Source organism: Danio rerio, chromosome 25 (assembly GCF_049306965.1).
Source record: "Danio rerio strain Tuebingen ecotype United States chromosome 25, GRCz12tu, whole genome shotgun sequence".
Classification (NCBI taxonomy): Eukaryota; Metazoa; Chordata; class Actinopteri; order Cypriniformes; family Danionidae; genus Danio; species Danio rerio.
Window position 1 is genome coordinate 8,123,587 of NC_133200.1, and position 27,539 is coordinate 8,151,125.

The 27,539-nt window shown below is 37.1% G+C and overlaps 2 protein-coding genes across 6 annotated transcripts in view; both read left to right on the forward strand.

Moving 5' to 3' along the window:
* peak1 (pseudopodium-enriched atypical kinase 1) overlaps nt 1-9,944 on the forward strand; it is a 66,793-nt gene extending 56,849 nt beyond the window's left edge. Inside the window, exons 3-5 of one of the 2 annotated variants that reach the window (XM_001921567.8) lie at nt 889-1,106; nt 4,514-5,244; nt 6,904-9,944. In XM_001921567.8, the coding sequence (XP_001921602.3) occupies nt 889-1,106; nt 4,514-5,244; nt 6,904-8,049 (2,095 nt within the window). In that variant the 3' untranslated portion in view covers nt 8,050-9,944. Of the gene's footprint in view, nt 1-33; nt 622-888; nt 1,107-4,513; nt 5,245-6,903 lie in introns of those variants that run through there. The other variant, XR_012400213.1, reaches the window with a different exon arrangement.
* On the forward strand, nt 7,014-27,120 carry ubap1la (ubiquitin associated protein 1-like a). Of its 4 annotated transcripts, none has more exons than XM_073942734.1 (7): nt 7,760-10,998; nt 17,238-17,362; nt 21,090-21,213; nt 21,847-22,509; nt 24,494-24,661; nt 24,739-24,840; nt 26,813-27,120. In XM_073942734.1, exons 3-7 carry the CDS (start codon nt 21,091-21,093, stop codon nt 26,945-26,947), a joined length of 1,191 nt encoding a protein of 396 aa, XP_073798835.1. In that variant the 5' UTR covers nt 7,760-10,998; nt 17,238-17,362; nt 21,090; the 3' UTR covers nt 26,948-27,120. The 4 variants fall into 4 exon arrangements, with proteins under 4 accessions (XP_073798836.1, XP_073798835.1, XP_017209785.2 ...); XM_017354296.4 differs by having other exon boundaries at nt 10,916-10,998; nt 21,087-21,213; XM_073942735.1 differs by lacking the exon at nt 17,238-17,362 and having other exon boundaries at nt 7,014-10,998.
* The last annotated feature ends 419 nt before the right edge of the window (nt 27,121-27,539 follow it).

Consider the following 27,539-nt stretch of genomic DNA (forward strand, 5'->3'; position numbering starts at 1 on the left):
ACCTGGCGGGAGCGGGACTAAAAGAATGAGTAGCGGGTGAACAAAGGCTGAATATACGACGCGAACAGTCAAGTGCGGAATAAAACCTGGCGGTAGCGGGACTAAAGAAAATGAGTAGCGGGTGAACAAAGGCTGAATATACGGTGAGAGCGATCAAGTGCGGAATAAAACCTGGCAGTAGCAGGACTAAAAAAGATGAGTCACGTGGCATTCATTTCATTAGTGGACACAAAAGTAGACATGTAACTTAAGCTTTTAAGCTTAAAAAATGGTGTAAAATGCCATAAAACTAGTATAGGAGTCATCTATATGTGCAGTCTTGTAGAAATTATGTATTGAAAACTTTAATTTGAGAAATGGAAATTTAACACTGACTAATATTTTAGTTTGTTTATCACATATCATATCACAATAATTACGTGATTTCGAAAGAAAACTTGAAAGCCTATAAATTAAAGCCTAAAAACATATATAAAGTCAGTAAACAGCTTCCCCTTTAAAATGACTGAAGTTCTAAATTTAGCTTTTTAAATACTAAATCCTACTGGTTTATTGGCATCTTTGAGCTGGAATAAAAGATTTTTCACCCCAAGAATCAAAATATATTAAAAAAAAAAAAAACAACTGAAGAACACCACACTACAGCTATTATGATAACAGTGGGAATCCCTGTCAGAATGATTTTCCCCCTCCAATGAATGATAAAAACATTGACAACCAATCAGAATGTAGCTCTCTTTAAAGAGCTTTACAGAGCATTTAAAGCTGCAGTCAACAGAACTACAGTACATGCTTATATAAAGCACTGTTATCATGTGTTCAGTATAGTTTTTGCTTTTGGTTTGAGCAAGAATTCTCAAACAATTGTTTTATTTCTTGTTTGTGCAGTCAACTTCCAGTTCAGGAGACTGAGATCTCCTCTGCCACATCTCTTCCTGCTAAGCTGGAGCTGTCGCCCCTGCGCGAGCCGCCCGCGTCCTGTCCGCCCCCTGCGTCGCCCACCTCAAACAGCAGCAGGCAGGCAGATCCAGAGGAAGAGGGAATCGCTCACACCATCTCACGCTCTCCTGAGTCCAACAGCTGCAGGGCCACGTACACCAACCTGGGTAAGGCAAACACTCTCACACACACACACACACACACACACACACACACACACACACACATTTGATGGTTCACTTTATACACTCTGTCCATTTATTTGTGTGTGCATTGTAAGGTTCTGACCTGATTTGGCTGGCTCACGCTGATAAATTTGGGTTGTCATGGCAGCAGTGTGCGCGAGAGCATTTCTAGACCCATAAATAAGATCTGTTCTCTCTATCTTTCAATTTGAAGTCATTTAGTTGATTGAGTCGCCCTGAAGTTGTGCCGTGAAGTGAGGTATGGTTGTCACTGAATTGCTTTGCTCCCTTTTTAAGTTATTGTTGGGTTTATTTGTAAGATTTGTTGCACTGGATGGTTTATGTAGACTTGCTCGCAGCAAAATTAAATTGCAACTCTTGTATGTCATGGTGGAAAAATATTTATATTAAGGCTGGTAACTGATATGATGTGATGGTTGGGCATGGGTATCGTTAAGGTTTTAACGATATTACTACTTTTATCGATACCACTTATTGGTTCGGTACTTTAACGGTTCAAATATCGGTTATTTTTGTACTGTTTTTTTATTTAAAAAAAACAAACTGAATTAATCAAAATTGACAACATTTTATTATTAAGTTTTTAATGTAAAATAATGCAAAACCAATAAATGTAAAACAAATAAATCTTAAATTTTCCTGTTAAAGAATGGACAATGGTTTGAAGGAAAATTAGTTTTTAACCTTTTTTCCTCTGGAGAAAAATCCACATGTTTGCCTTTTCTTTTCTGGCAGAAGTCGGGATCTTTCTTAGTTTCTTGTGCGCCCTGCAGTTGAAAATACCCTCCTTTAGTTACAAAATGCAGTTAAATAATCAAATAATGCTTTCAATCTTTCTTTAACACATTCACATAAATGAGTCACCAGTGTTTGGGGAGTTAACAATGTAAAAATAAGCCGTTTTCTTTTATAATTTCTTAATAAGATTAGTGGTCCCAATTTATATTAAGTGGCCTTAACTAATATGTACTTACACAGGAATTACTAGTTTGTTACAATGTTATTATTGTGTAAATGCATGTATTTACTATGTACTTATGCTTGATTAAATACCTGTATGTAAATGCATCTGTAATTAACTGGTCACACTTTACAATAAGGTTCACTAGTTAATGTTAATTAATGCATTTACTAACATGAACAAACAATGAACAATACATTTACTACTGTATTTGTTCATGTTAGTTAACGTTAGTTAATGAAAATACAGTAGTTCATTGTTAGTTCATGTTAACTCATGGTGCATTAACTAATGTTAACAAGCATGTTAATAATGCATTTGTAAATGTTCAATTATGATTAATAAATGCTGTACAAGTGTTGTTCATGATTAGTTCATGTTAGTAAATGCATTAACTAATGAACCTTATAGTAAAGTGTTACCAATTAACTTCTGTAATTACATTTGTAAATACACTGTTGACCATCCCTTACACCTTAACCCACCCTTAAACTAACCATACCACCAAACCTGTCCATAATCTAACCCCTGTCCCAACTCAAGAGCACCACAAGTGTTCTCAAATACATTATGAACACAGTTAGTACACTGTATTTATATTTTTAATGCAAGTACATAGTGGTGTACAAATACAGTAATGTAAATGCATTTTTAATGTTTAAGATTTATTTAGGCTACTGCAGAAAAAAAATACTGTCTTCATTGTAACCGAATGTGTGTGTTTTAATATTATACTAATTTTGAGAGACCCTATGTGATTGACTGCTAGCATAATGATGTGGATGATGTACCTTAAGCTAGTCAGTCGAAAACTTTTCATTTGTCTTTCTGCAGTTAATGCACTTTTGAAAGTCAGATTGCTTGCGTTTTCGCTTGTACAAGACAACAGCTTGTTGCGTTTGTTGCAACAGGCATTGTCGCGATCCACTTGGGAAATAAATCAAATCAAATCCCTTTTATTGATGTGACAATAAAAGTGATCTGATTTGATTTAAAATACAACTCGTTTGTTTCTCTCCACCACTCCGCAAGCTTACGAGCTGTGTGAGTGGGAGTCTGTGTTGCGAGCTATGTGTGTAATTAGCGCGAGCCTCCACCGAGCGCACGTGCACAGCCGAGAACTGTGAAGGCTTTTATACTTGATGCGTGTTGTACTATTGGCCGAAAACGCAAGCATTTCTTGTGCGAGATTGCCAACTGTGCAGTTGAATATCGCAAATTAGAAAAGGTTGGTCAATTAACTAATGCTTATGTACGTAATGTTTATTCAGCAATAATTCTCCAGTACCGATAGCAGAACTGTTAACGTCAGAGCTTATCGATACTTCTGTCTTTTATAATTTAGCACTGGTACGATATTGTTCCGAGTTTTGGTAACCATCCCTAGTGTTGGTACTGTTTTGTCTGGGACTTTTTAAAATATGTTTAAAGATCTGATTCTAGACCGATCCACAATCTTTAAATTGCTTTAGTCAGTTAATAAATGTCAGTTACCTTTACCATGTTAAATGTGTTATAATGTGCAATATGTATGCAAGTTCTTTGCTTCTAGTTTTGGTCAGTGCAATATTTAAAGACTAATAATATTGCCAATATGTCCTAAATCTAACCTCAAATAAGACTTTGAGAGCTAATTGTTTATAAAACTACTAGTTCTCTATGGAATGCAAAAAAAACAAGATGCATTCAAATTTTCCCAGGTGTGTAGTAATCGTGAAAATCAGGGATTCAGTTTTTTCAGACACTTCAATGATCACATTTCTGAGAGACTGAATGGTTATCCAATTGAGTCCATCTATAGGGATGAATGTGAGAAAATAGGTAATTTTCAGCTGTGATGAGGGACTGGGGTTTCTGTTGGCTACTTTCTGTCCTCCATATTCTTATATTCCACATAGCTGACCGTCAGTATCGCACCATGATCACTAAGACTAATGAACCCCTGAACTGTGCTGCGAAATGGGTCTCAAAGGGGTTAAATCGCTGCCTTCTAATTTTGTGCTGACTCTTTGATCATTTTATAGACTTGACCTACAAAAATCCCTGTCCTGGTGAAAGAGCCTCAGAGGAAGCCTCCGTCTGAGATTATTGGGAGATTAAACCAGATTAGTGAGGAATGTTAGAAGAGGTTTCACGCTGTTAAATAATTCCTAACTCATATTCCACGTCCCTGTGGACACAGCATGTGTGAACTGCTATAAGACTGTTCATCCAGCAGATAGAGACATGGTAAAAGGGAACAAGAAAGCAAGGTTAGGCGATGCTACGAGTTATCCAAAGTAAATTTAAAAGTTAACAAGCTTTGTTGTTTAGAACAATCATGAAATGATTCCTTTTTTGTTTATATTCCTTGCAAATTTATTAGTGTTTATTTTATAGTCATTATTCGTCATCTCTCACTCCACAGGTCAGTCCAGGGCCAACATGATCCCTGTCAAACATCCCAGGCATCCTAAAGCATCCGATGACACCTTAACCTCTGACCCCGAGGTTTCTGAGCTCACGAATAAATCCACCCCTCCTCCACTTCCCAAAAAGTTAGTTCCACGTGCTCAAATAGACTCGTCTGCTGCAGGTAAAGAACTTGCCCCACGGCCCAAAGGAGAAGCCAGACCTGGTGGGACCAGTCTGAGCGTTGCCAATCCACTTTATGATCTCGAGTCCACTTGGGACACGGCCAGTCAGAGCTCCTCGCTAAGTTCAGAGGCACGGCATCATGATGAATCCGGAGACTCTTTGGAGCGTCCCGTAGGTGGACGAAGCCTGTCTTGTTTGACCAGTAGCACCTCCATGCAAGGATGTGACCGGCGGGGCTACCGCAGTACAGAGAGTCTGACAGCCCGCACACGAGGCCCTGGGAGACTCACTAAAGGACAGAAACAGATGCCATATAGAGGCATGGAGAGCTGGGAGGAAGTGGTCGGGAGGATCCGAGGCCTGCACACAGATACTCTTCGTAAGTTGGCAACCAGATGTGAAGATCGTTTCATGGCTGGACAAAAAGATCATCTTCGCTTCGGGACAGACAGCTGGTCTCACTTCCGATTGACTGCAGGAAAACCCTGCTGTGAGGCGGGAGATGCCGTGTACTACACTGCATCTTTCGCCAAAGAGCCTCTGATGAACTACGCTGTCAAGGTTAGAATTCTTACTTGTATTTATTGGTGCATGTCCAGGAAATTAATTCAGAAAGTTGAGGAATGGTCAATTGCGCAACTCAGAAACATTGATTCTTGCAAAAGTTGCAATTGGGGGATTCGTCTAATAGGGGTGTCCTGGAGGGCCAGTGTCCTGCAGATTTTAGCTGAAATTTGTCTCAACACACATGCAAGGATGTTACTAGAAAGCCTGATAAGAGCTTGATTGGCTAGCCTAGGTGTGGCTAATTGGGGTTGGAACTAAACTTTGCAGGACACCGGCCCTCCAGGACTTAGTTTGCCAGCCCTGATCTGACACTTGATTTCAATACAATCTCTTTTTAGCATGTTGCTAAGCTAACAGATTATTTCTTTAATATGCAAAACTAAATTATTGCACACATTGAGTTTGTCACAATGCATTATAACATTTTCCACAACGGATGCATTTGGTGGTTACTTCCCTAAAATAAGGGGTCTATCGTAGCAAGGCCAATCAATTTTGCTTCCTTTAATGAAACTCCACTTCTTTGGCAGGAGCACTTTTAGCTTAGCTTAGCAAAGATCATTAAATTAGATTAGATTATTAGCATCTCACTGAAAATTGACCTGAGTTTCAGTAATTTTCCTATTTAAGCTTGAGTTTGCTGTAGTAACATCATGTACTAAGACTGACCAAAAATTTTAAGGGTGCTTTCACACCTGTGAATCGATTCAGTTACTCCGAAACAGAGATTACAAATGTTACATTGTTGCTCTTTGCTCTTGGTGCGGTTCGCTTTCACAATGCAAAGTTTCTAATCGGACCAAAAGAGCTAAAACAAGTCACGTGCGAGTAAACTCTCCTTACATTGGTCAGAGTGTCAGGGTTTATTTTGCAGCATCCCGCTCAGCTGTCAGGAGAGGTGGTGGTTTGGTGGTGATTGACAGGGTGCGCGCACGTGACGTGTCTGAGGAGAGATGCGGTGGGGAGGGGTGAGAAGGGTGCGCGACGATGCCTATTTGAGGACTGGGAGGAAGACACGAGATTACCGGGAGATCATCACTCGTTTGCGGGCATCTGGAGACTCCCGAAACTTCCTGCTATACATAATTCTCTCTTCATATAGCCGTATGCCTATTACATATCCATAAAACACTGTGATATAACCGCGCTCGGATCGGATCGCTTTCTCACTGCAATCGAACTGCTCTAGGGTTCGTTTCAATAGAGCCGAGACCACCTCATTCAAGCGATCTCGGAGCAATTACTTTGGCGCGGAACAGAGCGCGATTGCCCTGTTCACATATGCCAAACGAACCGCGCTAACTGGGCAAACGAGACACGTTCCGAAACAAAAGTGTAGGTGTAAAAGCACCCTAAGATGGATATCAGCTGAATGGATTTAAAAATGGTAAAACTCCACTGTTTACCTCTAGGGTAGTTGTAAAATTAAGCTATTAAAAAAAACAGAGTGTTGCTTTAATGCTATTATTGCTATTAACTATTTTCAACATCTTATCACCTATATTTTCGGCCCCTGTCAAATATGATCAAGCTCTACTTGTATTCTATCAGTTTTGCACCCTTTGTGCTGGCAGCTTTTCTATGATACCTAAAAAAGCAGCCTTGGCAGATATTTCTGATGAATATTAATGTTCCTGTTTTGTCTGATCTCAGATCTGTCGAGGTGTGGTGAAGGAGACCCAGCAGCAGTTTTTCCACAGCCTAGCCGTTCGGCAGAGCATTGCTGTGCACTTCAACATCCAGCAGGACTGCGGGCACTTTCTGGCAGACGTTCCAGCACGCCTGCTTCCTTGGGAGCAAAAGGAGGATAAAGATGAGCGAGGCGGTACAGAAGGAGGAGAAGATGAAAAAGAGGATGCAGCAGGTCCAGGTGGGAAACTCTGCAGTTGTGTTGTAGTGATCACTCGTGAGGTGCCCTTCCAGACAGTGGCGGATTTCGTACGTGAAGGTGTGGAGCGGCACGCAAGAAACCCTGAGCTCTATGAACGGCAGGTGTGCCTGCTGCTCCTGCAGTTGTGTGCGGGATTGGAGCACATGAAACCCTACCACGTCACGCATTGCGATCTGCGCCTCGAGAACCTCCTCCTGGTACACTGTCAGCCTGGAAACCCTTGGAACCTGGAGCTCCTGGAACCGAACAACAACGCCGCATCCGGATCTTCCACCGCAGCAGCTTCTGCATGTCCTGCTCGCCTCATCATCAGCAACTTTTCTCAGGCCAAACTCAAGAACGTGGTACTGGAGCCTGCTTCGCTCCGAGACCATTCCCGTCTGGCACCCGAACTTCTCACTGCCACCCAGTACCGCAAGTGCGATGAATTCCAGACCGGCATACTAATCTATGAGATGCTACATCGTCCGAACCCATTTGAGGATAGTCCGGAGCTAAAGGAGAGGGAATACTGCAGCTCTGATTTGCCCCAGTTGCCACTACGATCCCTCTACTCCAACGGCCTTCAACAACTCGCCACATTGCTTCTCAACCCTAACCCTTCCGAACGCATCCAGATGGCGGATGCAAGGGCATGTTTGCAGTGTCTTTTATGGGGTCCACGAGAGGATCTGTTTAATTCGCTGAACCCTGGAGCCGGGACAGTCCAACGACACACTGTCCTGCAGAACTGGCTGGACCTGAAGCGAACACTTATGATGATCAAGTTTGCGGAGCGTTCTTTGGAATCGGGCTGCGGTGTGAGTTTGGAGGACTGGTTGTGCTGTCAGTATCTGGCTTTCTCCACCACTGAATCTCTCAGTAGAGTGATAAAGATCCTGCAGCAGCCGCAGGGTGTGCTTATATGATTTTATGTGCTTATATCACACTAATGACACTTGTGCGCTGTACAGAAGTGTGATTTTTATTCGAGGAACCTAATATTTTGACTTTGTTGGTGAATGTGTTTGCATTTGGTTTACTTGTGATTTGGACTGTGGTGATAGATTGATGCATTGCGAATTGAGAAATGATTCTGCATCAACTCTTGAGATTTTTACGAATTCATTGCGATTTCTCTCTTGAATTGACTCAGAGCTTAGTTTTATTAAAACGATGACGCTTGCAGCCATACTTGCATCCAATTTCTTAGACACACTACTTACTAAAATAATCATTCATAAAGTTAAGAAAGATTTGAGCGAATTACAAGAGTGATGAGCTGTGTTTACATTAAACTTGTGACATAAAATCCAAGGTACATTTGAACATTTATATGACTCGCCAAATGCACAAGCAGTCTCATTCGTGAGTGGTGAGTAATGGGAAAACTTATCCTACAGTGCTATCTGCATTGAAAAGCTAAAATACAGCGACGTCTATGTAAAAAAAAAACCTAGACTTCAGCGCCATCTGTTGGTAAAAAGTAGCCTAGAGCGCCATCTGCCATTAAAAAAACTTGCCCACAGTACATCTACTTTTTAAAATAAAAGGCTACAGCAACATCTGCAGTTAAAAACTAACCTAGAGCGCTATTTATTATTGAAAACTCGCCTAGATCGCCATCTGCTGTTAAAATTTCCTAATGAAAACTTGTGTAGATCACCATCTGCTGTTGAAAACTAGCATAGATCGCCATGCGCTGTTATAAACTAGGCTACTGCGCCATCTGCTGTTAAGAACTAACAGAGCGACATTTGCTATTGAAAACTAGCGTAGATAGCCATCTGCTGTTAAAAAACTGGTCTAGAGTGCTATTTGCCGTTAAAACTAGCATAGATTGCCATCCGCTGTTATAAACTAGCCTACAGCATATCTACTTTTTTAAATACTAACTCACAGCTCCATCTGCTGTTAAAAACTAGCCTAGAGCGCCATTTGCTATTGAAAACTATCTTAGATTGCCATCTGCTGCTAAAAACTATCCTACAGTGCCATCTGTTGTTAAAAACTAGCCTACAGCGCCATTTGCTATTGAAAACTAGCGTGGAATACCATCTGCTGTTAAAAACTAGTCTAGAGTGCCATCTGCTGTTATAAACTAGCCCACAGCACATTTACTTTTAAATAATAGCTTACAGCACTACCTCTTGTTAAAAACTAGCCTAGAGCACCATCTGCTATTGAAAACTAGCGTAGATTGCCATCTGCTGTTAAAAACTAGCATATATCACCATCAGCTGTTATAAACTAGCCTACAGAGCATCTACTTTTTTAAATACTATCCTACAGCGCCATCTGCTGTTATAGACTAGCCTACAGAGCATCTACTTTTAAATACTAGCCCACAGCGCCATCTGCTGTTATAGACTAGCCTACAGAGCATCTACTTTTAAATACTAGCCCACAGCGCCATCTGCTGTTGTAGACTAGCCTACTGAGCATCTACTTTTAAATACTAGCCCACAGCGCCATCTGCTGTTATAGACTAGCCTACAGAGCATCTACTTTTAAATACTAGCCCACAGCGCCATCTGCTGTTATAGACTAGCCTACAGAGCATCTACTTTTAAATAATAGCCCACAGCGCCATCTGCTGTTATAGACTAAGCTCGCAATTGATTCCAGAGAGAATCGTGATGCATTCCGAACATCTAAGAAACGCTACACGAATCAGTTTATTGTCCCAGCCTGACTTGTGATACCATGCAGAGAGTCCGAACAAACCGTTTACAGGATGAAAAGTGACAAGGTGAAGTCATGTTTAACTCCACAGATAATGGCACATTTATAGAGCTGCTTTTATAAACAAAGTGAAACTGCATGATGCGTGTATGTGTGTGCGTGAGTATGTCGTGGGTTTATAATAGTTATGCTTTACGTTCTGCTGTAGGGACTTGTGTTTATCAGCAGGAAACCACTGATCCAACATTAGCGGCATCATGATTTATGATTCCAGTTACTCATGAAACGATTGACTGAGTATTACGTATCATCACATGTTGGAGGTTATGTTAGGACCCCCAAAACGAGAGTCACATTAGGTCACTGAATGAATGGATTCGAGTCTGTCATGCCTTACCTTATATGTGTCTGTGTGTGTATATAAATAGAGATATTGATTTATGGAAAGAGGCAAATACTTCATCTTCCGTCTGTCATTTCACGCAAATGTTTAGCAGATCCTGAAATATCATACCGATTAGTTCGAGAGAGTACAGATTGGATATTTTTCTACCACAACAAAAGCACTGTAAAGTTTACCAAAGACTCAACACTTTGAACCGCATATTTTTTACATAAGCGAAGAGATCATATAATATACCCTCCCTTATCAAGAAAGTGTCCTTATGTATCTTAAACGAATGCAGTTTGGATCTCCAGCAGCCTTCAAAGTTCACCAAACTCGTCCTAAATCAAACTGGAGTCACTCCAGATTCCGACCGTAGCATTCACACTTGCAGAAAACACTACGACTTGCTTTTTGAGACATATCAGGATGAACTTAACCCCGATTACCAACCGAATATCCCAATGCGCATGTGTGTGCAATCATTAAAAGCAAGTGTTAACATTTGTTACAGTATTTTAGATGTGTTTAACGCACTTGATATTCTCAGCATGCAGTTATTATCTTGCTGTTCGTGTTCGGCACATAATTAATGAGAAATGCCAGATCAAATCCTATTCGATTGTGTGTGTGTGAAGCTTTAGTTTGAAGCAGGGACGGCACATTCTTCAGCATCGTGTCTTTTGTTGTAGTATTATTTTGAGGTGTGAATGTTTGTGTTTCAGACTATGGCAATATAGAGATGGACTTCAGAGTGAAATGTGCCACTGCATCCCAGTTTGTTTACTACCGCATACTACACACACAGGTATGTACTAAAGGGGTGATGGGAGAGAATATACATGTCTGAATGCATTTGCTAAATTATTTTTTGTATTTATATGCCATGTCGAAGATTAGATGTACAGTTTTTCATTATTATAACTGTAAAACTGTTACAATCTGCCTTTTTTGTATGGAGGTAATGTTATGCCAAAACTATCTGAATTTGAATTGTGTTCATTTGAATTATTGACAATTGTGATAAAATAAATCTGAATTTTTATTTGACTTTAAAAATGTTTTTTTAATTTGAGTTTCATAACTTAAATATTGAACATCTGAAATTTTAGACAACGGAATTTTTCAAGGCTGAATTTTTTACAGACGCATTTGTAAACAAAATTTGTCTTCTGAGTTCATAGACTGCAGATATTGGGTTTGTACAGTTTCAAATCAGTTCAGAACATCAAATTCAATATCCTAAAATTCAAAACCAGAAATTCAGATCGTGAAATTCAAATTCAGCAAAAAGAAGGTCAGGGGTGATCAACAGGGAAGAGTAGACGACCACCGAAAAGTCAAACTAAGAGTGCTTTCACATCTGTAGTTCGCTTCATTTGGTCCGGACCAAGGGCAATAAATAATACATTGTAGCATTTTCTGCCGTCTGCCGAATACTTTGGTCCAAACCAGTTGAATTAAACCGAAATGCAGTCATCTGACAAAATCCACATCTCTCATTGGCCAGATGTTGTTGAACATGTTTCCTGAACTGCTCATCGATTGTTCAGAATTTACGCGCGGGAAAATGCCAATGGACTCCCTCAGGTAAACAAACCGGCAGACACAAAAAGTCGCTTTTTACTATGGAGGGTCGACTGCACTGACTGATTGTATCCCTGCTCATAGTTTACTATATAGCTTGCATACATCACTTTAGACAAACTATACGTTTTGAGAATGAAGCGCGGCTGGGGCTGGAAAACAATGTTTTAATGCAATAGGAGGCGTGAATTAATTTAGCTTAACTGCGACATGGTCATCCTGCGGAAATATTACCAACGATTCATCAGCTAATGATTTCCCTCTCTTTACTGGTAAAGCGCTGTCAACAAATATTTTTCCTCAATATCCCATAATGCACAGCGCATTGGACTACAGTAGCTGGATTAGTCCAAAAGGCACAGGTTGGGCACTTTTTGCGGTTTGGTCTGTTTTAGTTTAGATCATATTCTCACCACAGACAAACCGCTGCAGGGTTCGTTTGAAACAGTACCGAGATCACCTCTTCAAGCAGGTCTCGGTTTGCTTTTTTGGTCTGCTTTTGGTGCACACTTGAGTACGATTTCTGCATTCACACCTGCCCAAACGAACCGCATCAAGAGGGAAAACGAACTCCAGTTCAATTCAACCAAACTAAGTAAGGCAGGTGTGAAAGCACCCTAAGAATCACTCGCCTCTGCTTGATTAATAGTTATGGACGAATTATAGGGTGCGAATTACGAGGGTGGGGGGTTTGGTAGGGTCTGGAAATAGGTAAAAATAAAGGTTTTTATCTACATATAGCCTAATGTAAAATCAAACTCGTGTATATATTGAAGGCTGCTTTCGGTTTCAGGTCACATAGAACATACATTATGTTGAAAACTCGTTAAGTGGCTTTCCCTGTACTCTATTCACATCAATATAGACTTTTTAACACCTCTTATGTTGTTACCATTTGAAACAAAGTTTTAGGCACTTAACAAACAAGGTAAACGAGAAATCTCTGAGCGAGTCATTCATAGTGAGTCACGTAATTCATTTATAAATGAGCTGATTCGTGTGAATCTGAATGAAAAATTCAGTGGCAGAGAGATTTGGCGCCACCTATTGGACATTTTGGCTTCAATGTATTTTAGCCAAAAGTAATGTCATATCTTTAAATATATGGAAAAATTCAGCCTTGAAAAAATCTGTTGTCTTAAATTTCAAATATTCAACATTCAAGTTATGAAATTCAAATTGAGTAATTCAAACTTTTCAAGGCATATAAAAAATCTGATTTATTTATTACAATTGTCAATAATTTGAATTAACACAATTTAAATTCCGATTGTTTTGGCATATTATTAGCTCCATACTTTGTAGCATATTTATGGATAATAGTTACTTAATGGAATAGTTCACCCAAAAATTAAAGAATTTTACTTACTTTTTCACTTGTTTCATCTGTTAAACCAACGCAATCTCACAGCAATTCATACATTTTTGATTTAGTGGCTAATTCGTGTGAATTCGTACAATCTAATTCAGACAATTTAGTACCATTTGCTCATCACCCAATGACGGTTAGGGGTGGGGTTAGGTGCCACGCCTCTTTTTTAAAATCATACATTTTCGTACGACTGAACTCGTACGAATAAGCCACTAAACTGACAAAACGTAAAATACTTGCGTTTTCTCTTGAGATCAAGCTGGTTAATCAAAAAAGAAGATACTTTGAGAAGTGCTGTAGCTGCCACCTATTGTCCTCCATAGTATTTTTATAGTGTTTTAAAGAAGTTGATGGGTGCCAGCTACCAGCATTCTTCAAAATATCTTATTTTGTGTTTAAAAAAAAAAAGGTGTAAAACATCACGAGAGAGAATAAATAATATATTTTTTTTCAATTTGGGGTTGAACTTTCCCTGTAAATTTCAAGTAAATCACCCAGATATCTTTTTATGTAAACTAAGAGGCGAACTAAATCTAATCTCGCATATTTAATAGTATGCAAATTGGGATGCAGATGTTGTCGTGTTGTTTTTTTTTCTTTTAGGTATTAGGGTAAATTACAGAAAGGGATTTAATGATGATTGATAGTGTATGAGAACAGGTTCCTGTGAGGTCATTGGCTCAAGAAGCTGTCAATCACACAATAGGGCGGGACCATCGGTTAGAAATAGTTCCAGTTCCATCATTAGAGGCGTATGTGTGAGTGTGATGTTCGCAGGTCACACTTTAGCAATATGTTGTATTGAATTATATTTGTATATATTAATTTTTTGAGTGTAGTTTTACATCATTTTAGCTTTACGAGTCACCGGGTGAATTTGAGTGAGAATGAAAGTGTCAGCAGATGTCTGTAGTGTGTGTGTGTGTGTGTGTGTGTGTGTGTGTGTGTGTGTGTGTGTTGTCACTCATCCACCATCCGTCTTATCAGTTTCTTTCACTTCATTTCACTCAACTCATGTATTTACTGTTATTTACACATGTTTATTGCCAGTGATTTCACAGAACGGCTTTTTACCTACAACTGCATATCTCATGGTATTTAGCTCGACATTACTGAGTTAACTGCTCATAATAAATCTATGAATATGTTTTTAAACATGACTTGTCTGTGTGCTTTAAGAAAAAACACTGCTCTCTCATATTGGTTATTAATGCTTCTTAATAATGTGTTGCAGTAAAGAGCTACCTGAATTAACCTTAATTAAAATACGGTTTAGTTTGGATTCTAGGTATGTGGCTTAAATGTAATTAATTTACATTTTACATGGTAAACATGAAGATATTAATACTCTTCTTTAAAAGGAAAATGGCCTACTGTACCTAAATTAAATGCATGGATTTTATCTGACACACTTTAATCAAACTGGAGTCACTCCAGATTCTGATCGTAGCATTCACACTTGCAGAAAATATTAATTTATAATAATAATCATAATTATTAATAATCATAATTTTATTGAATAGCAAACTTTATATCTTCACATGTAGAATTATTGAAAGCAAGTGTTTATCAGAGACATTTTTTAAATAACAAATATATTTTTCTAAATGTCTTTAATTAAATTTACACAAACACATTATTTAAATATAATAGAAATACATTAATTTAAAAAAATAATTCCTTGGATATATTAAATTTAGTTTAAGGTAAGTAGTTGTAAACAATTGATTTGGGCTGAATTTAAACAAACAAATTAAGTTGAACAATACTAAATTGAATTTGATTGTTTAAATTCAGCCAATATAAAAAAATTTTAACAATTTTGCAGACATCATGTTTTCAGACATAACTGTTTTGTCTTTACGCAATTTTATTTATTTATTTTTTTTTAGTGAGTATGCAAGTTTTTTAATATTTAAAAGACAACAACGGTAGTCAGAAATATCTGGAAAAAGGCATGCAAATAATGGATTTGTCAGAAATTTGAGTCTATAGAATTTTAAAATTATTTTCACTTTTTATCATTCAGAATTAACTATTAGTAATGAATTAAATGTTTCACTATTCAGTAGTCCTGATAATTACAATATGATTTATTATTATAAAATATATATTGTGATTTTAAAAAGTTCAGTAGTATGGTAATATTTCTTAGTTTTGTGTGTTTAAATGATAGTAATTATTAATAGTATTTTTATTATTATTGGGCATCGCCTTGGTCAGTTGGCATTTCTGTGTGAGTTTGCATGATCTGCCTGTGTTCGCGTGGGTTTCTTCCGGGTGCTCTGGTTTCCCCCACAATCCATAGACATGCGCTATAGGGGAATTGGGTAAGCTGAATTGTCCGTAGTGGATGAGTGTGAATGAGAGTGTATGTTTCCCAGTACTGGGTTGCAGCTGGAAGGGCATCCACTGCGTAAAACATATTCTGGATAAGTTGGCGGTTCATTCCGCTGTAGCACCCCTGATTAATAAAGGGACTAAGCTGAAAAGAAAATTAATTTATTATTATTATTATTATTTAAAAAATAAATACACCAATAGGATCTATTTCCTCTGTTAATTTTGCCTGTTTTAAAGGTCACATGAAGAAGTGCTTTGAAATATGGATTTTTATTTGATGTTTGACGTAATCTGGAGAGGCTGGGACAGAGAGTAGCCCAGGTGCATTGCTAGGTATAAAGCTCTACTGGGGCGTATATATATATATATATATATATATATATATATATATATATATATATATATATATATATATGACGAGTTAAGATGCAAAAACCTCTCAAAGCCATTTGATAATTTCTTCTGAAATTAGCATTTTTCACGAACTCCTGTGTTGAAAAAAAAAATAATAATAATATATATATATATATATATATATATATATATATATATATATATATATATATATATATATATATATATATATATATTTTTTTTTTTTTTTTTTTTAAATAAAAGTATTGTTATTATACAATTATTATTCTAAATGAATAACAGAAATAATCCTAAATTTAACTGGAAAACAGTATAAAAACACAGCTGGAGTGATATGCTAAGATCATTTAAGATGTATTTTTATTTTTAAAAAAAAGATTTGCATTATTTTACAATTTTTTGCAGATCTTTTTTTAGATTTGCATTATTCTAAAAATTTTAGAGAATTGCTTTATTTTACTTTTTTTAGATTTGCGTTATTTTTTAGTTTTTTGCTTTTTTGAGATTTGCATTCTACAATTATTTTTTGAGATTTGTATAATTTTACAATTTTATTAGAGATTTGCATTATTCTACTTTTTTGCTATTTGCGTCATTTTTTTTATTTTTTGCGATTTTTTTTATTATTTTTTTTGTAGATTTGCATTATTTTACAATTTTTTGCTCAATACTCTTTGTCTGCAAAACCTATTTTATGTTGCAAGTATATATGGCCCTAAATTGACGACTCCATAATTAACAGATCAATATATATATATTGATTTGATGCATTTTTATAGCCGTGGATGTTTTCATCACTAACATAACATAAGGATTGTGAATTTAAACAGTGCACAAGGGTTAATGTAAAAAAAAACATTAGAATAGACCGTTAAAAGATATCGTAAACTACAAATATTTTTTGAGTCAACAACCATCTTCATATTTTTAAAAAATCTTTGACCTTTTATCTGCCACAAGAGGGCGCCACAACACAGCTTATACAACATTATAGCCCAACACCACCATATGCTGCTCATAAAGCTCGTATAATCTCTGATAGCACCCGCTGTGTCGTTTCCTCACATCTCAGCATTTTTTCAGAGTAAACAAACCCTTCGCCCTCAGATCAATAACAATAACGCAGCGAGACTCTTCACACATCTGAAAACGAATGACATTAACAGTAATAACACCCATTACAGTCCTGTAGAGACATGATCGGGTCTCTCGAGGAGTTTAAACCTCTTCAATCTCTTTAGCATCTTACATTTCTCTGAGAAATGGAAAGGGACGTGCTGATCATCTTGTGCGTGTGTGTGTTTGTTCCGGTGTATGAACAGATTACAGTGTGAGTCAGTGTGTGTAAAGCCGTTGTTGATTCTCCTCAGGACATGATGCTTGTGTTATTATACACACGTGAATGTGAGTAGTACATGACACTCTGCAAACGAGGAATAACACAAGTATAGCCTACACACATCCCTCAGCTCACACACACCACCAATACCTGCAGGTAAGAACATTTTGTTTACTGTAATTAGTAGTATGAAGCTATTTGTTTGCAGGATATAAACTGTAAATTGATTTAGTTTCGTCCTTTATATTAGTTAATTACATAATAATAATTAAATCTTTAAAGTATACCAATACCAGAATATTATTTTATTATAAATACTAAATTAGATAATAATGTACAAAAAACAACAACAACATAACATTATATTGTCATGTTTAATACAGGAACCAATTTACTTCAATGCAGTGTCGTAATAATATCTTGGTATTATGATGTATGGCAAAACATTAAATGTATTTTTAGTTTATTATCCATATTATATACAAATAAAATATTATTATTAATATTATTGTCAATGAGGTGTCAGGCCCGTAGCCAGCCTAATAAAATGAGTGGTTCTTTTTTTTTCTCATAAAGTAGACCTTTTTGCAGTTATTTTCCTCATTTTCTATTAAATTATAAGATTCAAGTGCTGCATGTTATAACATTTTAAGCACTCATTCATTGCTACATAGGGTCTCTGTGCTTACCATACTACCTTATGTTTATGAAAATTTGTATAGATTTTAAATAATGTAATTAGATTATAATTTTAAATAAACATTTTTGAACAAAGAAATTTGAAAAATAATACTAATATATTCTTAAATTTGTCTTAAAGTCTTCTGTCTAGAGAGAAATAAAGACATAAAACTACGATAAAAAATGTAAACTTTTAGGAGAACTATCCCTTTAAATATTTATAAACTTTCATTTCAAAAGGCCTCTAAAAGCTGGGACTGACGGATTATGAATAATGACAGGAAATTTGCTCACAACAGGTGATTTCAACTTGGATATGCAGGCCGGTAGCCAGTCTGGTGCACGGGGTGGTTGTTTTTTCTCAAAAAGTGCACCTTTTTGCAGTTATTTACGCCTCAGTTTCCATTTAACTATGAGATTTAAATAGTGCATTTTAGTGTCATTTTAAGCAGTACTTTTTTCTTTTTTTTTGCTGGATTAGCTAGTCAGGATAACCACACCTTTTGATGTACTAAAATATGTCCTAAAAATTTGCAGTAAAGAAAAATTAAAACAAGACTAATTTTTAAAATACAAATTTATTACATCATATATCATTAGGAGAAAGGCAATCTGTTAAAGTTTTAAAGTAAAAAAAAACTGTAGCCTACTGTCATTTATTAGACTAAAAACAAACTGGCCAGCACATTCAACTGTCCTCAGTCACAATTTTTCCATTTCAATAAAAAATTATAATTAAAACATAATGATGATGATAATAATAATAAAACAATAATAATGAATTCTTCAGAATTTTTCTAGCCTCTTTGGTTAAAAAAGTATCAAAAGTCCTGGATATATATCAACAATAGCCAAAATATATTCAAATGAATTTAACATGGTCTGCTTCTGGTGCTTCACACCTTTTTATTGCTCATTTTTATTTCAGGAAGAAGATCCAAGATTTAGAATAAAGTTACCTGTAAAATGTTTTCTCTGTTTATAAATAATACAGAAGTTAAAGAAGACTTCTCTACATCAGATTACAGTCACACCGAAGCAACAGCTGACAGAGGATTCCGTTTGGTCCTAAAGCCTTTTTGGATATATTATTTTCATTATTTATTATGGCATAGCAGTCACAATAGGACAAATGAGCTCATGTATGGGACAAATTCTTGACCTTTGTCATTGAGGGGTGACAAAGCCTGGTTCGGCCTGAAAAGTTAGAACATGTTTTATGCTTATAGTTAACATGTTTAGTAGAATTTTGGCTGTAAAAGCGCACCCACAGGTGTTTCAGGCGCCGGTCAGATTTTCTCCAGGTCATAATTTATTTTGTTTATATTAATGATGTCTAAAAAATGATTAGACCTGCACAGTTTCATCTAGAATTTATCCCAGATCACCTTTTAAAGTGGTTTAAACGATCAGATTTAAATCCGGTCTGAATAAAACAAATGAAGTGACCGAACAGCCTCAAACACAGACGTGATGAGATTAGCAACTTTTGCTGTGAAGTGACATCTGACGGCTCTTTTTGACTCACAGCTTTACTCAGTATGGATGTCGCATCAAAGATTCAAAAGTTACCACTCAGGTACACTGAAAACCCTAAAAAGTAGACTGAACCAAATTAATTGAGTAAACTCATTGCCTCAATTTAATTGAGTAATGGAGTTTCCCAAAACTTGCATACTTAAGTTTATTTAACTTGCCGGTTTTGTAGACTATAATTAAATTGTTCAGTTCACCAAACTTAGTACTTTATATATATATATATATATATATATATATATATATATATATATATGTGTGTGTGTGTGTGTGTGTGTGTGTGTGTGTGTGTGTGTAAATGTCTGTATGTAATAATATACTGTGAAAAAAATGTTTAAATAAATTTTAAACAATAAATAAGTGGCCTTTTATTCACACTATGATGAATAATTATACCCAAAGCCATTTTTTTCTGATTTAAAAACCTTGAAACTTAAAAGTTGCACATATTAGAATTTTACAGTCAAGTTTGTGAACATTACTTATGATTACTTAATTACTTAGGATTAATTATGATTTTGAGCTCACTAAACTTGAAATCTTTAGTTTATACATTGTATGGTACAGTTTTTATGGCAGAGTTAAATTAAGTTAAATTAACTCATATTTTTTAAGTAATAGGACCAAAATGCTAAATTTTAAGTTGTGTTCAGTCAACTTTACTTAATTGGTTAAGTAAAGACAACATTAGGGTTTACAGTGTAGTGGGTTCTGTCACGTGACTCTCATCACATTATTGTGGCTTTGAGGCTCCATGGGATTCAAAATACTGGCCAGAGTTATTTAAGATTGCACTTTATTACAATATATTAAATATAAATATATTAATTCTACAATACATTTATTATATAATTTTAAATTACTTAAAATAATTAAAAGGACAAATTCTGGACCTTTTGGTCGTGGGGAACAACCCAAACCCCCCCTGGCTACGAGCATGAATACTGAGGATTCCTTACCTAAGCAACTACTTAAAGTCTTCTTCTATCGGTTATTTTCACAATTTAGGATGGTATACTGTCAAATATTGGACAAATGAGCTCATATGGGCTAAATTCTGGACTTTGTCAGTAGGGATGGTGTGTCTTCCGAACCCCCCACAGGTTACTGGCCCCGGTTGTGTGTTATTAATGTACACAGTGTGTTACAAAAATGAAATGAATATCATTTCTAGTATTGCATGTTTTATTAAAGATATACAAATGGGATTAAAAATAAATTATTTGTATGCTTTTATTACAATTACACATTGTAATAATGGATTTTATAAATGATAAAACTAAAGCAAATTATGAATATTGATCATTTCATGCTAGTTTTTACTACAACAAAGTGAATATTGTTTTATATTGACTATTGTTGCGTAGAAAACATTACATTTTTTAATTGTAAATATGATTATGTCAACTGAAATACTTTAATAATTATTTAATAAAGTAAAAAGTTTTCAGTACATCGATGTACCATTTTAGCATAAAATGAAGTCATAATTCGAGGTGTGGAACACATTAATGTATACTCAAAACTAACTTTTAATTTTATTTGTGTAATATTTTATAGTTAAAATATGAGTGTGTGTGTGTGTTCACGGCATGTGTCATCTACAGTGTTATTAAATAACAGAACATTAATTATTTTTGCCTAAATGGTGTGTGCATGTCAGCAGAATGTGTAGCCTGGATGAGGTTCCGTTTAACTTTGCTCTGGGGATACAGATGGGTCAAAGAGAGCCGCTTACACCTCCTGAACTGAACATCCCAGACTGCGCTCAAATACTGCGCGATACAAAGGTCAGGATCCAATGATATGTGTGTTTGCTTATATTTATTATATACAGTTAAAGAAATTTTTAGCCCGAAAGTTTTATTCTTCTTCCAATGTTTCCCAAGTGATGTTTAACACAGCGAGGACGTTTTCACAGTATTCCCTATGATATTTTTTTCTTCTGAATAAAGTTTTATTTATTTTAATTTGCTTAAAATAAAAGCTTTTTTTTTTATTTTTTTAAGACAAATTCTAAGGTCAATATTATTAGCCCCCTTAAAAAATGTTGATAGGCTACAGAACAAAGCACTGTTATACAATGACTTTCCTAACAACCCTATCTTGCCTAATTAACCTTAATAAGTCTTTAAATGTCACTTTTAGCTGAATACTAGTATCTTGCAAAATAATTGTTTAAATAATGTACTATCATCATGGCAAAGACAAAAGAAATAAGATATTATAAATTAATTGCTAAAGCTATTGTGTTTAAAAACGTGTTTAAAGTATCTGTTCATTAACAACACTTGGGAAATATTGTTAAAAGAATTTAAATTTCACAAGAGAACAAGTAACACTCACTCAACTGTACGTTTGATGTGTTTAAATCTTATATATATACACACACCGATGTTCACATGTTGTCCTGTATTTGGCAGTATTCCTTCTCTCTGGAGAAGCGGATCATGGCTGCATGGGAAGAGCAGCAGCGGAAGAACAGGAAGTTCAAAAAGATCCCGCAGAGTGTGTGTCCCACCTGCCCACCGCACTGGCTAATGTTCAGCAGCCCGCAGCAGAACCGCATGTGGTGCCTCGGAAATGCAGAATTATGGGAACTGAGCCCACGCCCCCGCAGCTTAAGCCTGAGTGCTGCTGACTCACGTAAGCTCCGCCCACTGCGGGCGGTCCAGTTCCTCATCGCTGACACGGACTGTGAGAGCGGCTACGGTGAAGACAACGACAGCTCGTCTAGTGAGGATGAAGCTGTTTGGAGCAAAGAAAGACCCAAGAGTTCTGGTTCTCAGTGTCCTCGAGTTTCAGTCCATCACACTCAGCGAGGCTCCACCCCTCGTCCCACCCCTTCTGTCAATCTCCCAAAGCCACGCCCAAGCTCTGCCTCCTCTGTAAAGGACATACGGAAGCCGGTCCCTCCTGCCCTCAGCCAGACGCCGCAGGGCAGTCCTCACAGCTCCAGAGCACCACGCCGAAAACCTGCTATCGTGAGAACCAGCGGCCGACGGAGCTTACACACTCTCCTTCAACCCAGACCCTCATCTGCAGGACCACTGCCCTCCTGCAGGCGCCAGAAACCTTCATCGCATGTAACACAGTCACTGTGGATCAGGTTGTCCAGTCCTGTTCCTGGAGGGCCATTAAACCCTACTATAAAGCTTCTATAACCAGAAACTATAGGAACTATACTCTCAATCTAGACCAGGGCTGCCCAAACTTGGTCCTAGGGGGCCAGTGTCCTACAGAGTTTAGCTCCAACCCCAAACAGACACAACTGAACTTGCTAATCAGCCTCTCATTATCATACTAGACGTTTCCAGAAAGATCTGTTGACATAGGTTGGAGCTAAACCCTACAGGACACCGGCCCTCTGGAATGGAGTTTGGCACCTCTGTTTTAGACCCAGTTACTTTAACCAGGACCTATAGGAACTATACTCTCATTCTAGACCCATCTGCTACAACCAGGAACTACACTCTGATTCTAGACCCAGCTACTATAACTTGGAACTATAGGAACTACACTCTCATTCTAGATCCAGTTACTATAATTAGGAACTATAGGAACTATACTCTCATTTTAGACCCAGCTACTGCAACTTGGAACTATAGGAACTACACTCTCATTCTAGACCCAGCTACTTTAATCAGGAACTATAGAAACTACACTCTAATTCTAGACCCAGTTACTATAATCACGAACTAATAAGAAACTATACTCTCATACTAGACCCAGCTACTATAATCAGGAACTATAGGAGCTATACTCTCATTTTAGACCCAGCTACTATAATTAGAAACTATAGGAACTATATTCTCATTTTAGACCCAGCTACTATAACTTGGAACTATAGGAACTACACTCTCATTCTAGACCCAGCTACTATAATTAGGAACTATAGGAACTATACTCTCATTTTAGACCCAGCTACTATAACTTGGAACTATAGGAACTACACTCTCATTCTAGACCCAGCTACTATAATTAGGAACTATACTCTCATTCTAGACACAGCTACTATAATCAGGAACTATAGGAACTATACTCTCATTTTAGACCCAGCTACTATAACTTGGAACTATAGGAACTACACTCTCATTCTAGACCCAGCTACTATAATTAGGAACTATACTCTCATTCTAGACACAGCTACTATAATCAGGAACTATAGGAACTATACTCTCATTTTAGACCCAGCCACTGTAACTTGGAACTATAAGAAACTACACTCTCATTCTAGACCCAGTTACTATAATTAGAATCTATAGGAACTATATTCTCATTCTAGACCCAGCTACTATAATCAGGAACTATAGGAACTATACTCTCATTTTAGACCCAGCTACTATAATTAGAAACTATAGGAACTATATTCTCATTCTAGACCCAGCGACTATAACCAGGAACTATACGCTCATTTTAGACCCAGCTACTATTATCAGGAAATATACTGTCATTCTAGACCCAGCTACTATAATTACAAACATTAGGAACTATATTCTCATTCTAGACCCAGCTACTATATTCAGGAACTAATTAGAAACTAAATTCTCATTCTAGACCCATCAGCTACTATATTCAGGAACTAATTAGAAACTAAATTCTCATTCTAGTCCCATCTACTATAACTAGGGACTATACTCTCCTTCAGGTGTAAAAAACAAGGAACTTTGCTGTCGTAACATGGCTGCAGTTGTTTACAACCAGCTTCAATATACTTGTCATGAATTATCTAGGACAGATAGTGGTCCTGGGGGGTCAATATTCTTCAGAATTTGTCTACAACCCTCTCCAATGGACTTGACTAGAACAGTGGGTCAACCTAATAAGTAGTTGATAACACTACACATTTTGCATGTGTCCTCAATCAAACACACCTGTAGGACCCTCCAGGCTAAAGTTTGACACCCTTGCTGCAGGTCTGAGGGACTTGATTTTCTTGTTCAGTTATGTTTCATTTAGAGAGGAGCTAAACAGTTCAGTATGTGCCCCTCAAGGTGCAGGTTTGGACACTTACATCCTTTAAAAAATCTGATTTTAAGGATTAGTGTTAAGTTTAATTTGTTATTTCAGGTTGGGCGTCCGCGGACGTCTGCAGGACTACAGGATGCTCCAGCAGATCTACTGTGTGCTTTGAGTCAGGAAGAAAGGGATCTTCTTGAAGGCGTTATAAAACACGGCTACACCCTGCACACTGCTATACTAGCTCTGCAGAAGACAGGACCCAAGAGCCCTGATCAGGTAACACACACAACATACACACATATGTAATTAAATACACACATACCTATCTCTCACTTTTTCCTCAATTCATCCAGATTTTGAGTTATTTGATGTCATGTGACCGTCTGTGTCGACTGGGTTATGAGAAGACTCAAGTGGAAGAAGCTTTGGAGATGTTCCAGAACTGCGAGAGCAAAGTAAGACCTGCAAAAGACACTTATTAATTAACACTCAACTCAGAAAATAGCAAACAAATCAGCTTTTAACGCTCCAAACAGTCAGCCAATTGACATCAAGCTCAAAAAATAGCAAACAAATCAGCTTTTAGCACTCCAAACATTAGCTTATTACCACTTAAGTAAAAAAAAATCAACCACAAATCACCCTTTAGCGCTTTAAACAATCAGCCAATTGACATCCAGCACAAAAAATAGCCCACAAATCAACTATTAGCACCCCAAACACTCAGCCAATTGACATCCAGCACAAAAAATAGCCCACAAATCAACTATTAGCACCCCAAACACTCAGCCAATTGACATCCAGCACAAAAAATAGCCCACAAATCAACTATTAGCACCCCAAACACTCAGCCAATTGACATCCAGCACAAAAAATAGCCCACAAATCAACTATTAGCACCCCAAACACTCAGCCAATTGACATCTAGCACAAAAACTTAGCAGACAAATCAGCTTTTAAAGCTCCAAACATTCAACCAACTGACATCCAGCATTAAAAATTGCAGACAAATTAGCTTTTAGCTCTCCAAACACTCAACCAATTGACATCCAGCATAAAAAATAGCCCACAAATCAGATTTTAGAGCTTCAAACACTCCACCAATTGACATCCAGCATGAAAACTAACCCATGAATCAGCTTTTAATACTCCAAACACTCAGCCAATTGACATCAAGCATTACAAATAGCCAACAAATCAGCTTTTAGCTCTCCAAACATTCAACCAATTGACATCCAGCATAAAAACAGCCATCAAATCAGATTTTTAGAGCTTTAAACACTCAGTTTCAATTGGCATCCAGCACAAACACATAGCAGACAAACCAGCTTTTAAAGCTCCAAACATACAACCAATTCACATCCAGCACAAAAAATAGCCCACAAATCAGCTTTTAGCACTCCAAACACTACACCAATTGACATCCAGCACAAAAATAGCAAACAAATCAGCTTTTAACGCTCCAAAGACTCAGCCAATTGACATCCAGCACAAAATAGCAAACAAATCAGCTTTTAACGCTGCAAACAATCAGCCAATTGACATCCAGCACAAAAAATAGCCCACAAGTCAGCTATCAGCACCCCAAACACTCAGCTAATTGACATTTAGCACAAAAACATAGCAGACAAATCAGCTTTTAAAGCTCCAAACACTCAACCAACTGATATCCAGCATTAAAAACTGCTGACAAATCAGCTTTAAGCTCTCCAAACACTCAACCAATTGACATCCAGCATAAAAAACTGCTGACAAATAAGTTTTTAACACTCCAAACACTCAACCAATTGAAATCAAGAATGAAAACTAACCCACGAATCAGATTTTAATACTCCAAACACTCAACTAATTGACATCAAGCATGAAAAATGGCCCACAATTCAGCTTTTAGCGCTCCAAACACTCAACCAGTTGACATCCAGCTCAAAAATTAGCTCACAAGACAGAGTTTAGAGCTTCAAACACTCAGCCAATTAACACCCAGCACAAACATAGCAAACAAATTAGCTTTTATCACTCCAAACACTCACAAACCAATTAACATCTAGCACAGAAATTGCCCACAAATAAGCTTTTAGCATTTCAAACACTTTCAATTTGCATCAAATAAAATAAAAAAGAATTTAAAAATCTCAAATTAAGCATCTATCACTTCAAACACTCAAACAATCACTATCTAGTGCACAAACACTCATCAAATCAGATTTTAACTCCAATCGGCATCCAGTAAAAAAAAACATCTCTCAGATTAGCATTTAGCTCTCAAAAACACTCAACTAATCATCAAACAATGCATCAACTAATCATCAAAGTTCCATTTAACAGCCCAAACACTCATAGAATCAGCATGTAACACTCTAAACATTCAACTAATTCAGTTCATAAAGCACACATCCAATCAGCATGATGTTTTTGTGTCTCTCTCAGGCTTCTGAGTTCCTGTTCCTGCTGTCTCAGTTCTGTGAGATGGGTTTCCAGCAGAGCACCATTAAAGAAGTTCTACTGGTTCACGAGAACCATAAAGAGAAAGCCCTGGAGGAGCTTATGACACGCAGCGGCTGAGGACACTAGAGACGATCCTCGCTTATGTGAACAAATGAATGGCTTCAGCATGAATGAGGAATTGAAGAAATCCTTAGCATCATGAATGAACCCTCAGCTACTCTATATGAGAATGTGAATCAGTCTTCATCTCCTTTAATGAATTAATAAATCCCTATATTCAGCTTTATAAATTATGTATGAGGCCTTTTGAATCCTTCGCAGTTTTAATACTTCAGTTTTTCCTTGAAGAAGTCGTGTTTGGTGATTGATATATATTATATTGATGATCTGTAGATCTGACTGCGTACTGACAAAGATTAATCATCTAGGTGATGAGGGGAATGGTGACGAAGATTCATCAGCTAGCAAAAAAAAAAAGAAAAGATTAACACATTTTGAAAAGAGCTGGGCATGAATGACTTCAAACAAGAAGTCTATAAATCAGGGGTGCCCAAATTTGTTCTTATAAATGGCCAAAGACTAAGGGCCTACTCACACTATGCCATCTGTACCGTGCCCAGGCCCGTTTCCCGGATCGTTTGAGAAGTGTGAGTGCACTGAATCGGGCTCAAGCACGGTTAACTTGGCCGGCTCTGGCCCTGTTGGAAGA

Excerpts from the sequence above, each read along its gene's own strand:
- ubap1la (XM_073942735.1), top strand. The coding sequence starts at position 21,091 with ATGTGTAGCCTGGATGAGGTTCCGTTTAACTTTGCTCTGGGGATACAG. Across the intron at positions 22,510-24,493 it reads GCCAGAAACCTTCATCGCAT|GTTGGGCGTCCGCGGACGTC; the intron begins GTAACACAGTCA and ends TTGTTATTTCAG. Across the intron at positions 24,841-26,812 it reads TCCAGAACTGCGAGAGCAAA|GCTTCTGAGTTCCTGTTCCT; the intron begins GTAAGACCTGCA and ends TGTCTCTCTCAG.